The sequence below is a fragment of the Colobus angolensis genome, unplaced genomic scaffold, assembly GCF_000951035.1.
Source record: "Colobus angolensis palliatus isolate OR3802 unplaced genomic scaffold, Cang.pa_1.0 Scaffold466, whole genome shotgun sequence".
Lineage (NCBI taxonomy): Eukaryota > Metazoa > Chordata > Mammalia > Primates > Cercopithecidae > Colobus > Colobus angolensis.
The window spans coordinates 378,360-392,783 of NW_012118110.1; the positions used below are offsets into that span (position 1 = coordinate 378,360).

Sequence of the window (14,424 nt, forward strand, 5' to 3'; positions counted from 1 at the left end):
ATAGTGAGATCCTCTCTCTAAAAGAAAAAAAAAATTGTTTAAAGAAGGAAGAAAATCGGCCGGGCGCGGTGGCTCACGCCTGTCATCCCAGCACTTTGGGAGGCCGAGGTGGGTGGATCATGAGGTCAGGAGACCGAGACCATCCTGGCTCACATGGTGAAACTCCATCTCTACTAAAAATACAAAAAATTAGCCAGGCGTGGTGGCGGGTGCCTGTAGTCCCAGCTACTTGGGAGGCTGAGGCAGGAGAATGGCATGAACCTGGGAGGCGGAGCTTGCAGTGAGCCGAGACCACGCCACTGCACTCCAGTCTGGGCAACAGAGTGAGACTCCGTCTCAAAAAAACAAGACGGGAGAAAATCAGTACTTACAAGATTATCATAAGGATCAAATGAGACGCTGCCTGGCACACAGTGTTTACTCATTATCCTGATTATTATTACCACTGCAGAACTCGGGAGCTGATTACTTAATTGAATTAGCTCAACAGCTAATTGAATTAGATTTAGCTAATTGAATTGGATTTTCCAAGGTTGTGATTTTACATTGCATGCATATAGTAACTGTACAGTAGTCTTGTTTTTAAGAATTCACATGTCCCAAAGCTCTGCAGAGCCATGGAGCTGAGACTGACTTTAGGCCTCTTCTAAGCCTTACTCTAAGGTAAGCCCTGTTCAGAGACTTGCCTTGATGGTCTCAGGCATCAAGATGCTGACATATTGTCAACCAGGGGCTCAACACCTGAGGAAAAAAACCTCCAGTCTTGCAGGAAGTGAACGGAGCGGCACAGCAACTGGTCCTTGTGGAAAGATCAGGCTGACAGGACAAAGAAGGGGGACCTCTCTTCAGGCTCCCCCTCTCGGCTGCAGCTCTCCCTATGGGTCTATAGCAGGAGAGCCTGATGATTTCCAGTAGACGTTGGTGGGTAAGAGAGCTAAATCAAGGGCTCAAAAGACCATCTTGAATCAAAAATGCCAGCACAGTTTAGCTGCTATCCCAACTTCCATCACCCTTTCAGTAGAATGCAAGCTCCAAGGTGTCTGCAAGTTTTATTCCTTCCTGTGTCCCTGTCAACAGTGCCTGGCACTTACAGGGTGACTGAATGGGTGAATTTACTAAACCAACAGTTACATAATTAGAAGAAACAAAAGGTACACTTTGCCAAGAGAAAACTAAGAAAAACTTGAAAGAAGTGTGGTGCTTCCTTTAGCTGGAGCCTCTTTCCAAGTTGTATGGTGTGTGGAATTCTTACTGTGATGTGGGAGAGGCCAGCTTGGGGTCACTTAGGGATGAGTCTGAAGGCACAGTCAATATACAGGACTCAGCTGAAGCTGGGGAAATGGCACAGTTGTTGCAATCATCGTCTCTCATTTGCTTCTTGGTAAATCCCAGCTCCTTTCAAGCTGAAACTAAGCCCTCTCTCTAGGCTCCTTGCCCACAGACTGGGCCAGTCCAACAGGTGCTTCAGTGGTACGGGCGTGGGGTGGGGAAAGAGATGCACTATCACCTTTAGGCAAGGGGCTGAATGCATCCAGGTGAGTTGTGACATCCTGGATGTGCCAGAGCAGGCAGTTTGAGAGGAACAGACTGAGGAAATACTTGTTTATATAAAGTTACTAAGGCAGGAATACCCACCCTCCTGTGTGCCAAGCAAGCCAGTGGGCAGCAACCTTCCCTGAATATGAATGCCCTCGGGGCCTTTACTCAATTTGCTCCCTCCAATGTCCTTTATTGGACATCACTGGCCATCTCCACCTGCCCAGAATCCACGGTATCACCGGTCCTACTCTGCCCCATTCCCAGTCCTGCCCAAGCAGAAGGGCTTCCTTTAGTGCTCAATGTTAACCCGCAGAGGGCCTCAGTGGGCAACTATTAGTGTGGGCCACCCAAGTTGTAAGCTTGAGGGGTTTTACTGGGGTTTCTTCCCACTTTATGGTTCCAGCAAAGGCCAGAGACCTTGCCTAAATTGGCAGGTATTCACAAATTTTGTAAAAATGATCTCTCCTGCCAAACTTCTACCAGTACTCTAACCAAAAAACTTTCTATTTCTGGGTTTATTACAATTGCTAAAAGTGGTTATAATCCTCATTAGTCTTTGGAAGGATCTGAGAAGCATGAAAAGGCACTGGCCTAGGCCTGAGTTCTAATGGTGATCATCTTGCAAGCCAGGGACTTCTCCCTTTCCTGGGCCTCTGTAACTGCTTGTTATAAAAACAGGAGGTGTCCTGTAGGTCCATTAGGTTAGGACACCACTTTGAGAGAATACACATGATGACTAAGTAAAGTTTACTGAAGAAAAATTATTCTCCAGAAATCAGCAGTACTTTGCAGACATGCTGAGCGTATGTAATCATTAGGAATTAGAGCAGTCTGGCAGTATTTTAGCCAAACTCCTTTTGGTTGCACGTAATTAAAAAAACTCACTTCAGACTGGTTTCAAAAAATCAAAAAACACACCGGGTGCCATGGCTCACGCCTATAATCCCAGCACTTTGGGAGGCCAAGGCGGGCGGATCACCTGAGGTTGGGAGTTCGAGACCACCCTGACCAACACGGGAGAAACCCCCTCTTTACTAAAAATACAAAATTAGCCAGGCGTGGTGGCACATGCCTGTAATCCCAGCTACTCAGGAGGCTGAGGCAGGAGAATCACTTGAACCTGGGAGGTGGAAGTTACTGTGCGCCGAGATCATGCCATTGCACTCCAGCCTGGGCAACAAGAGTGAAACTCCATCTCACAAAAAAAATTTAAAAAAATAAATAATCAAAAAAATCAAAAATCATTATAAAGATAACTGACAGATTAATGCAGTCCAATGCAAGGATGCAGGACTAGATGCAGAAACCAGGGATGTCTTCAGTGTTCTCGCGATAGCTGCTATCTCAGGCCCACATGCTTCTGTTTGTCCTTGCAGTGCAGGCTCCTGATTTTGTAAGTGCCACATCCAAACACCATCCCACATGGTGACCAGTATCTCTCTTTCCCCATGCAAAATTCTTTTTTTTTGAGACAGAGTCTCGCTCTGTCACCCAGGCTGGAGTGCAGTGGTGCGATCTTGGCTCACTGCAACCTCTGCCTCCCAGATTCAAGCAATTCTCCCTGCCTCAGCCTCCCCAGGCGCCCGCCACCATGCCCAGCTAATTTTTCTATTTTTTTTTAGTAAGAGACAGGGTTTCACCATATTTGCCAGACTGGTCTTGAACTCCTGACCTCAGGTAATCCGTCCACCTTGGTCTCCCAAAGTGCTGGGAATACAGGCATGTGCCACGCATCCAGCCAAAATTCTTTTTCTTTGAGACGGAGTCTCACTCTGTGGCCCAGGCTGGAGGGCAGTGGCGCGATCTCGGCTCACTGCAAGCTCCACCTCCCAGGTTCACGCCCTTCCTCTGCCTCAGCCTCCCTAGTAGCTGGACTACATGTGCCTGCCAACATGCCCGGCTAATTTTTTTGTATTTTTAGTAGCGATGGAGTTTCACCATGTTAGCCAGGATGGTCTCGATCTCCTGACCTTGTGATCTGCCCGCCTTGGCCTCCCAAAGTGCTGGAATTACAGGCATGAGCCACCGCACACGGGGAGGTTTTTTTTTTTTCAGACAGAGTCTTGCTCTCTTGCCCAGGCTGGAGTGCAACGGTGCAATCTTGGCTCACTGAAACCTCTGCTTCCTGGGTTCAAGTGATTCTCCTGCCCCAGCCTCCCGAGCAGCTAGGATTATAGGTGCCCGCCACCACATCTGGCTAATTTTTGTCTTTTTAGTAGAGATGGAGTTTCACTGTGTTGGCCAGGCTGGTCTTGAACTCCTGTCCTCACGTGATCTGCCCATCTTGGGCCTTCCAAAATGCTGTAATTACAGGCGTGAGTCACCGTGCCCAAAATTCTTTTCCCTTTTTTTTTTTTTTTTTTTTTGGGAGACAGAGTCTCCCTCTGTCACCCAGGCTGGAATGCAGTGACGCGGTCTCGGCTCATTGCACAACCTCCACCTCCAGGTTCAAGCAATTCTCCTGCCTCAGCCACCCACATAGCTGGGATTACAGGCGTGTGCCACAATGCCCAGCTAATTTTTGTACTTTTAGTAGAGACAGGGTTTCACCATGTTGGCCAGGCTGGCCTCAAACTCCTGACTTCAAGTGATCCGCCTGTCTCGGCCTCCCAAAGTGCTGGGATTACAGGTGTGAGCCACTGTGCCTGGCCCCAAAATTCTTAACATAAAGAACTGTCTTGGGCCTGTCTGGATCAGGAGTTCAACCCAGGTCCAATCGACTGCTATGTGGGGAAGAGGGAGGAGAGGGTGAGAGAAAAGTTCACTGTGTAGAAACAAACCCCACTCCTGAAGTCAGGCAGGTACCCAAATAGTGTCACTAGAGAGAGGTCAGTCACTTCATCAGGTGCTTAGCTCTCAATACTTAAATAAGCAAAAAAGTTTGTATTTTTCTACAATTCAGAATGACCTTCCCCTCCAAATTCCTACTGAACTAGTCAAAACTCCAGTATCGTAAACTACTTACATTTCACAAAGCTCTACTGAATGTTGAAACCCAAGTAGAAAAGTTATAAAAAGTCGCTCCCTGTTTTATTGCGGTTCACTGGATTTGGCTGACATTTGCTTTTTACTTTCACCAAATCTTACAGAGTGATGAAGACACACCAAGTTACAAAACATATCACTTTCTCTCTAATATCTTTTTTTTAAACAATTTGTGTCAATGTCAACAACATGATAAAGATGAAGGGTGTTCAACTGATTATTTGAACCTATGAAAACTCCACCAGGGAATCTTATTTTATGAGCACAACGCACAGAGCCAGGAACATGGTGGGTGCTCAATGTTGGAGGAATCGAATTCCAACTTTAAAATGAGTACAAGGATCTACTTTAGATCAAATATTACATCTGGCTAATAATTTCGGGTCACACTCCGCTTCTGTGTCTCAAAGCAGGTGGGGCAGAAAAAAGTAGCCAAGTGTCAAATTTGCTGCTATTCTCTTTATAAGCCGTTTACAACTACTTGGCATCTCTAGCTCAGAAGCACAAATTGTATATACAAAGAAATGATCAGAAATTATCTTAACTGAAAGCACTAGTTTGAACAGCCTAGAGTCTTGTAGAAATTGTTATTCCAAAACATGCAGAGGCAGCGAGTCACCCAAAACCACATTTTATTCTATGACCTTTACATTGCTTTTCTGTTAAAGATTGAAGCAATGTGAAATGGATGGAAATATTTTGTTAAAAGAACAAAATGAATTAATCATAGCATAGACGCCTAATAAAAACCTTGGGTTTATGTCATACACTCCAAAAACAAGGCAAAGTCCAGTAGTGGCTCATGTTCTGAGTTTTTAGAAAACAAATGGAAATATTTGGAAAGATCAATATATTTCAACAGAAGAGCCATAAATACCCTGAAAGCAGAAAGTTGACACAATTTTAAATAGAATTCTCATATATATATTTTAAAATCAAACACAAATATAATACGGTTTAAGTACATGAATACTTCAGCTTTAAAAGAATAACAGAGGTGGTACATAGTACCAAAAACTTACACAAAGCCTTTTTGCTTCTTCTGTCGATGAAACAGTGTGCCTCTATACAATCAAATATTGCAATGGAATAAATTCTCTGTTCATTCAAGACTTTCTCAAGGACAAAAGTGATTAATAATTATATATTTATACATATATATATATATTTTTTGCAAAGTCTGAGCAAAAGCAGTAACATCTAAGAGAACTTTCTTTCTTCTCAAACAATCATGTGCATTGAGGAAGCACTGGCGCCACGTGGTCAATGGAGTGTGCTCACCAACTGGGCAGCCCTGCTGATAGCTGTGCGGTCCCGATGCAGAAGCCAACTGAGCAGAAGTGCAGTGAGTGAGTCTCTTACTGTCCTAAAGAAAGGAGAAGAAAGACCACCAACTGCACACTTCCCAGCTCACAGCAAAGAATGGGGGAGGCAGTCAAACAAAGTCGAATGTTTTTCTCTCCCCAATCATCCTGCTCACCTTATTTAAAAAAAAAAAAAAAAGTATAATTTGGGAATAACTGTTTTGTTCAAGGTGCCACAGGGGCAAAATGCCACAGGGGCAAAATTGGAGTCATCGCTACGCTTTCTTTCTTTCCACATGTATTCTGAAGGGAAAGTTAAGTACTGGAGTGCAGAATTCCAAAGGGGCAAATCCTAATGCTCAAAGTAAACCAGATTCACACCCTCCTGTTAGCAGGGGAGAGAATGGTTTTAAGTATACTGCATCTCAGGAGGAGGAATTAAAATGTGAAAACTGTATACTGCCATCAAAGGAAGGAAGAAGTCACTGAAACTTGACCCATGACTTGTCAGCTTCCTTCTACATTAATGCTGCTGTCAAGGAAGACTGCTAATTTACTCTCACCCTGTTCCACTGAAGCTGTTAGCACCACGCTGCCACTCAGAGCTGCCTGGCTCTCGGTGGGGCTGACTCACCTGCTTTGGAAGGACAAAGCAAAGCACCTCTGGCACCTGCTTTATGATGCTGTTAGGGATGAGTTACTGCTACGAGTGTGCATCAAGTATCGGTTCTATGCTTATCTGCTTCCCAGAGGATGTGGTCCCTGTCTATTCCAGTAGGCTAAAAGACTCTCATAAATGGGTTATTGCCATTGGAAAACTAATAATTTTCTAGTAATGTAAACAATACCATTTTGTATCTTTAAGACTCTCACTGTGTGAACATCATGTGCATCAATTATGCCTACAGGTAACTGCATTATGGTGGAAGTCTAGGATTGTCTCCCATTCTCTCCTGGAAACAACAGTGACAGATCAGAAATATAGTGCTGTTTTCATTGGCTGTGTTGAAGAATTCAACCAAGGGAAAAAAGTTCTCTTATTTTTCACAAGCAGATTTCCTTTATCTCACGTTTTGAGTCATAACTGAAAAAAGAAAAGAAAAGAAAATGGTAAGGTGCATTTCTCTAGCAAGTGACCTATTATTACAAATTAAGGATGGACACCAACACTCAGTGTTTACTATATACCAGAGTTTATGACAGCCAGAAGCTAACTACAATTTTGTGAGGTAAGATATTGTAATTTTCCTTGTTTCAACATATGAGTGAACAGAAGCTTAAAGAGGTTAGGTAACTTACCCAAGGGTCATTTAACAAGGACTGGCATCCAGACTTGCTTTCCCATGTTGGCAACAGATATTAGAATGAAAAATACTGCCAATTTTCAACAGAGTAATTCTACTTCTAGGAATTAACCCTACAGCATATTCAAGAGGGATGGTAAAGACATGCATGCAGACATTCACTGACTCCCTCCTGTACTCACAGCACTGGGGACAAATATCACTGGGTCCCCGGTATTACGGCATGGGACATGTGCACATGAAGCAATTCAGTAATGGTGTGAGGTAGTTTATGCTGAATGTCCAAGTACATCCTATAGGCAAATGTCGAGTTGGAGGTTGAAGCAGAGAGGTATGAACACAGGATAAAGAGACTGAGTATTCCTTCACAGGCCTAGGACTTCATGCTTTCATAAAATCATGGAATGAGGATTAGAAGGGGTTTTTCTTTTGGAGTTTTGGTGTCGAATTTCTCTGATCTACTAATGAGGACATGAGGAACTAAAGTAGTCACCTGCAAAAGGTCACACTTACTGCCTAAAGAAAAACTCAGCTAGTTCTTTGAGTCTACTGTTCTTTTTTCTTTTTTTTTTTGAGATGGAGTTTCACTCTTGTGGCCCAGGCTGGAGTACACTGGTGCGATCTCAGCTCACTGCAACCTCTGCCTCTGGGGTTCAAGCGATTCTCCTCCCTCAGCCTCCCAAGTAGCTGGGATTACAGGCATGTGCCACCACGCCCAGCTAATTTTGTATTTTTAGTAGAGACGAGGTTTCTCCATGTTGGTCAGGCTGTCTCGAACTCCCGATCTCAGGTGATCTGCCTGCCTCGGCTGCCGCAAAGTGCTGGAATTATAGACGTGAGCCACCGTGCCCCATTTCTGGAATTTTTTATTTCAAGAAATTCAATTTGGTTCTTTTAAAACTAGTTTGCATTTTTCTCATTATGCTCTTGTTTTCCTTGATATTCTTGAACTTTTTTTTTTTTTTGAGACGGAGTCTCACTCTATTGTCCAGGCTGAAGTACAAGTGGTGCAATCTCGGGTTACTGCAACCTCCACCTCCCGGGTTCAAGTGATTCTTGTGCCTCAGCCTCCCACGTAGCTGGGACTATAAGCGCCTGCCACCATGCCTAGCTATTTTTTTTTGTATTTTTAGTAGAGAAGGGGTTTCACCATATTGGCCAAGCTGGTCTTGAACTCCTGACCTCACATGATCTACCCATGTCGGCCTCCCAAAATGCTGGGATTACAGGCATGAGCCACCGCGCCCAGTCACTTGAACATATTTTTAATATTTAAAATAGCGACTTGATGGTCTTTGCTAAATTCACCATCTTTCTCACATCGGGGTCAGTTTCTATAGATTGAGTTTTCTCCTGGTTATAGATTAACTTCATGTCATACTTGGTAATTTGTGATTGATGTCAGACATTCTTTTATTTTATTTTAGAGTCTGAGTTTTGCTCTTTTTGCCTAGGCTGGAGTGCAGTGGTGTGATCTCGGCTCACTGCAACCTCCACCTCCTGGGTTCAGGCAATTCTCTTGCTTCAGACTCTTGAGCAGCTGGGATCACAGGCGCCTGCCACCATGCCTGGCTAATTTTTTCTATTTTTAATAGAGACGGGGTTGCACCATGTTAGCCAGGCTGGTCTTGAACTCCTGACCTCAGGTCATCACCTGCCTCAGCCTTCCAAAGTGCTGGGATTACAGGCATGAGCCACTGCGCCCAGCCTGGACATTAGACATTCTAACTTTACATTGTGAAGTGCTGAATTTTGTTGTGTTACTGTAAAGAGGGTTAGCCCTTTGTTTTGGCATGCAGTTGTTAGAGTAATTTGATCCTTTAAAAATTTGCTTTGAAACTTGGTTCAGGTGGTTGTACTCTAGGCCTAATCTATCTTCAGTAGTAAGGCATAACCTTTGTGAAGACACTACCCAATGCCTTGTATATTACAAAGTCTCTCTACTCTGGCCAGATCCTTCTGGCCACGAACTTTTCTTAGCCCTATGTTCACCCTACTAATTTCTGGGGGGTTCTTTACCTGGACATATGCATTTTCACCCCACATATATACAGATAACCTAGGCCAAGGATCCAAGGGAACCTCTCTAAATATCTCTACAGCTTTCTTTCTGGGCAGCTTCCTCTTTTCTGGTATCTTATCCTACAACTTCTACTCAAATTGGTCTCTCTGAACTTTGATTTTTTTTTTTGAGATGGAGTTTCACTCTTGTTGCCCAGGCTGGAGTGCAGTGGCGTGATCTCAGCTTACTGCAACCTCCATCTCCCTGGTTCAAGCGATTCTCCTGCCTCAGCCTCCCAAATAGTTGGGATTACTGGCGCCTGCCACCACACCCAGCTAATTTATGTATTTTTGTAGAGACGGGGTTTCACCATGTTGGCCAGGCTGGTCTTGAACTCCTGATCTCAAGTGATTCACCCACCTTGGCTTCCCAAAGTGCTGGGATTACAGGTGTGAGCCACTGCACCTGGCCTGAACTTTGATTTTTAACTGTTTCGTTCAGCAAGACTACTGCGCTCTGTTTGGTTTCAATGGTTTCCCTGTATTGCCCATTGTCCAATATATGGAAACAGTTGTTTCATTTAGTTTGTCTGTTTTCTAGTTGCTTATGATAAGAAGGCAATCCCCACAGCAGTTAATCCTTCAAATGCAAAGAAACCCCTTATGTCCTTTTTTTATTTTTATACCTGGAAAATAATACTTTTTAGTTTACACAAAACAAAGTCATCCTTACCTTTGTAGATTTCTCTAATGGTTGATCATACTGTGCCTGCTGCATAACGTCACTGACTATCATTTTAGCAATCTTCCAAGCTAGCTCTTCCTGGGCCTAAAGAAAATAATTTAAACTGGTGATAACGGTTATTCATTAGATGGATCGAGATGCACATACTCAGTGCTCTTAACAAATGGCTTATACACATCATTTCTACTTATTTGGATAAGAATTTCATTCCCACGTACGAAAAAACCTGGGCCACCCTCTGGCTATGAATATTAACATGTCATTCTCTGTCTTCCAGTGTCAACTACTGGATACCTAGCACTGGAACTACTTTCAGGGTAGATGGTCAAAATAAAACACTTTCCTTTTTTCACCTCCCATCTCTCAATGTACTTAACTATTAAAAAAAGCAAGCCTCCACTACTTAAAGTAAAACTGATGGCAGGGAGGGAAACATTTGAGCTTTTCATCTATACATTGATTACTGGTGCCTGCTGGCTGATGGAAACTTGAATGCATGTATATCCTTCAGTGGTCCTAGCCTCTGGACTGAAGACACTTTCACTGCTACTATCAGACAATTGTTATATGTTAAGAAGGGACCACTCTTTCTTGATACATTGTTGATAAGAGAGCATAACTGTGCCATGCTGCTTAAACATGGGAACTAAAGAAAAAGAAAATTTAAAACCTTACTCACACAAGGATGGCACTTATAAACAGAAATCTCTTTATCCTAAAAGTAGAATTTACCTCATCAGTATTTCCTTGCACCCATTTCTTCATAGCTTGTGAGAACATGGATCCTAGTAAACAAAAACAAAATTGAATGTACATTTCATGCATAATCTTACATTAAAAATGCACCGGGCACAGTGACTCACGCCTGTAATCCTAGCACTTTGGGAGGCCGAGGCAGGCGGATCACCTGAGGTCAGGAGTTTGAGACCAGCCTGGCCAACATGGTGAAACTCTGTCTGTATTAAAAATACAAAAATTTACCAGGCATGGTGGTGTGCGCCTGTAATCCCAGCTACTCGGGAGGCTGAGGCAGAAGGATTGCTTGAACCTGGGAAGTGGAGGTTGTGGTGAGCCGAGATCGCACCATTGCACTGCAGCCTAGGGGACAAGAGCGAGACTTCATCTCAAAAAAAAAAAGAAAAAAAAAAAAAAGCTCTTATTTGGCTGGCCGTGGTTCACACCTGTCATCATAGTACTTTGGGAGGCTGAGGTGGGTGGTTCACCTGAGGTTAGGCATTCGAGACCAGCCTGGCCAACATGGTGAAACCCCTGTCTCTACTAAAATAACAAAAATCAGCCGGGCATGGTGGCAGGCACCTATAATCCCAGCTACTCAGGAGGCTGAGGCAGGAGAATTGCTTGAACCCAGGAGTGGAGGTTGCACAAAAAGCTGGGCACGGTGGTTCACTCCTGTAATCCTAGCACTTTTGGGGAGGCCACCACTGTGGATCACCTGAGGTCAGGAGTTTGAGACCAGCCTGGCCAACATGATGAAACCATGTAACTACTAAAAATGTAAATAATAAAAAAAAATTTAGCCAGGTAGCACGCACCTATAATTCCAGCTACTTGGGAGGCTGAGGCAGGAGAATCACTGGAACCCAGGAGGCGGAGGTCGCAGTGAGCCCAGATTACACCATTGTACTCCACCCTGGGCGACAGAGTGAGACTCCATTTCAAAAACAAAAACCCACCATCACCACCACCACCAACAAAATGCTCTTTTAAAAGCTGTTGCTTCCAGACATGGATATTCTTGTGTGATACCATCCAAAACACTAAGGAATGCTACATTAATAAAAACTGATTATATTGCTTCCATAACAGAGTATTTAACTTGGAAACATCATGGCTTGACAAACTTTTGAAAAGGTGTTTCAGAGTTCTGGACTTTTCTTCTACTCTCCTCACTTGATGAAAGAAACTAACATCTAGTGTTAGTTTGTGGCAAACATTAAAAAACAAAACAAAACCCTAACCAGGATATTGCTCTTGGGTAAGAATCTAGCAATACATTGGGAGACATCAACACATTTGTTATGTTTTCAAACCTTCCAGACCAGATCCTATATAAAATGGCTTCTAGGACAGAGTATGCCACTACATTCTAGTTCACTGGTCTATATAAACTAGCCGGGTAAGAGAAGAGTTTCAAAGAGCCATACTCCATCCAAGCTAGAGTACACCTTAACTTCCTAGGATGTGTAAGCCCACATCTGTAATCACATGCTGAGAATCATCTGAAGTAGGCCAGCCTCTATTTCTACAAATGAAATACACAGCTTACTTTGTTATTTAATAATTTGAACACTCTCACTTGCTAACTTTGCTTTAAACCAAGTTAACTGTTAGTAGACTATTTCTTGAGGCAAGGTCCTGATTCATTCCATAACTGAATTCATAAAAAATACAAAACCTGGATCCTTTTCCCTCAATTTTTATTATTACCTAAGGGTTTAAATATTGGTTTATTCAAATTTTACTGCCAACCAGAGTCTACAGAGCCACAATGTTAAATGCTGTGCCTGAAGGCTCAACCGGCTGTTGAATCATCCCATGCACTGTTCTTTTTTCAGGCCACCCTGCAGAGTCACTCTGTTGACAGTCTCCCTCTTGTTGACTGATACTTTTTCCTCTAAACCCACATCTTAGACTCTTCCTCTGTGCATTCCATCCTCCTTTAATATGGAGCTTCTCCAGGATCCAACTGCCAGCTTTCCTTTCATCTTCAACACATTCTCTTTGGGCATCTCATTCCCTTGTGTGGATTTAACTTCCTTTGATCTGCAGATAACTTAGAAACCCCTTGAGTGTCAAACCTGTCGTTCCAAATTGTCCAAAGGCATTTCAAACTGAATCTATTTCAAACTGAACTAATCTATCTCCCACCTACTCTTTTTCTGTGTTGTGTGTCTCAGTTAACGTCACACATTTTCATCTAGAGAACCCATGTTAAAAAATCTCAATCTACCTTCCCAATTTAAACATGAAATCTGGTTACCAAATTTCACCTTAGAATTCAACCTTGGACATATCATAAATCTGACCTTCCCTCTAATTCTTGCTACCACTACCTAACTTGGAATCTTTTTCTTCTCCTATCTACATTACTAGCTAATTCCACTGGCTGACTGGTGTCCCTGATGCCAGTCTCTCCCAACTCCAGTTCATTCTCATTCTACTGACAGGCAAAAACATCTGGTCAGTACTTTGTTTAGAAATCTCTGATGTCTACATGATGCAAGTCTAAGATCCTTAAAATGACATGTAAGGGATTTATCAATTTAAGTACAGTTTTGTCTCCCACCACTGTATCCAAGCACAAGGGATTGCCACTACATGGGCACACGCTCATAACATCCTTTTACAATTCCTTCTTGTTACACTGTCTCCTAGATGATGTTAATGTAACTTAAGTTACCTTGCTTGCCCTTCTCATAATCTCAGAAGTCTCTTTTCAAAACTCAATCTTGGCTGGCACGGTGGCTCACACCTATAATCCCAGCACTTTGGGAGGCTGGGGTGGACAAATCACTTGAGGTCAGGAGTTTGAGACCAGTCTAACCAACATGGTGGAACCCCGTCTCTACTAAAAATACAAAAATGGTCAGGTGTGGTGGCGCATGCCTATAATCCCAGCACTTTGGGAGGCCGAGACAGGCAGATAACCTGAGATCAGGAGTTCGAGATCAGCCTGTTCAACATAGTGAAACCCCGTCTCTACTAAACATACAAAAATGAACTGAGGATGGTGGCACACACCTGTAGTCCCAACTACTAGGGAGGCTGAGGCAGAAGAATTGCTTGCACCCAGGAGACAGAGCTTGGAGTGAGCCAAGATCGTGCCACTGCACTCCAGCCTGGGTGACAGAGCAAGACCCCATCTCAGAAAAAAACAAAATGAAACAAAAACACAGAAAATTAGCTGGGTGTGGTGGCACGTGCCTGTACGCTCAGCTACTTGAGAGGCTGAGGCAGAATTGCTTGAACCTGGGAGGCAGAGGTTGCAACGAGCTGAGGTGGTGTCACTGCACTCCAGCCTGGGCCATGGAGCGAGACTGTCTCAAAACAAGAAAACTCAGTCTTTTCCTCTGTGCTCTATTATCAAGGTTTTAAAACTCAAATTAAAACTATAGGCTAGTAAATGATGAAAATTCTTTCCAGCTGCCCCCAATAAGGAAGGAGAGAAAGGCAGAGGAAGGGGAGTCAAACTGTAAACAAACTGTTGTCAAGGTGGTATTCTGAACCAAAGCCCTGTAGTTGCTACTAACCTGCTGTGTGACTCCTAACAAATCACAAATCACAATCTCCTCATTCCTCAATTTCTTTCTTTTTTTTTAAGACGGAGTCTCACTCTGTTGCCCAGGCTGGAATGTAGTGGTGCATTATCAGCTCACTGCAAACTCTACCTCCTGGGTTCAAGCGATTCTCCTCCTTCACCCTCCCTAGTAGCTGGGATTAAAGGTACCTGCCACCACATCTGGCTTTTTTTTTTTTTGAGACGGAGTCTCGCTCTGTCACCCAGGCTGGAGTGCAGTGGCCGGAT

General features: G+C 43.6%; 1 protein-coding gene across 1 annotated transcript in view; it reads right to left on the minus strand.

Annotated features, from left to right (window-relative positions):
• Positions 1 to 5,359: 5,359 nt before the first annotated feature.
• The window catches only part of AKAP10 (A kinase (PRKA) anchor protein 10), a 100,369-nt gene continuing 91,304 nt past the window's right edge, over positions 5,360 to 14,424 (minus strand). The window contains exons 13-15 of the mRNA XM_011958301.1: positions 10,611 to 10,663; positions 9,867 to 9,962; positions 5,360 to 6,912 (exon numbers count right to left, since the gene is read on the minus strand). Of these exons, the coding sequence (XP_011813691.1) occupies positions 6,907 to 6,912; positions 9,867 to 9,962; positions 10,611 to 10,663 (155 nt within the window). The 3' untranslated portion in view covers positions 5,360 to 6,906. The remainder of the gene's footprint in view (positions 6,913 to 9,866; positions 9,963 to 10,610; positions 10,664 to 14,424) is intronic.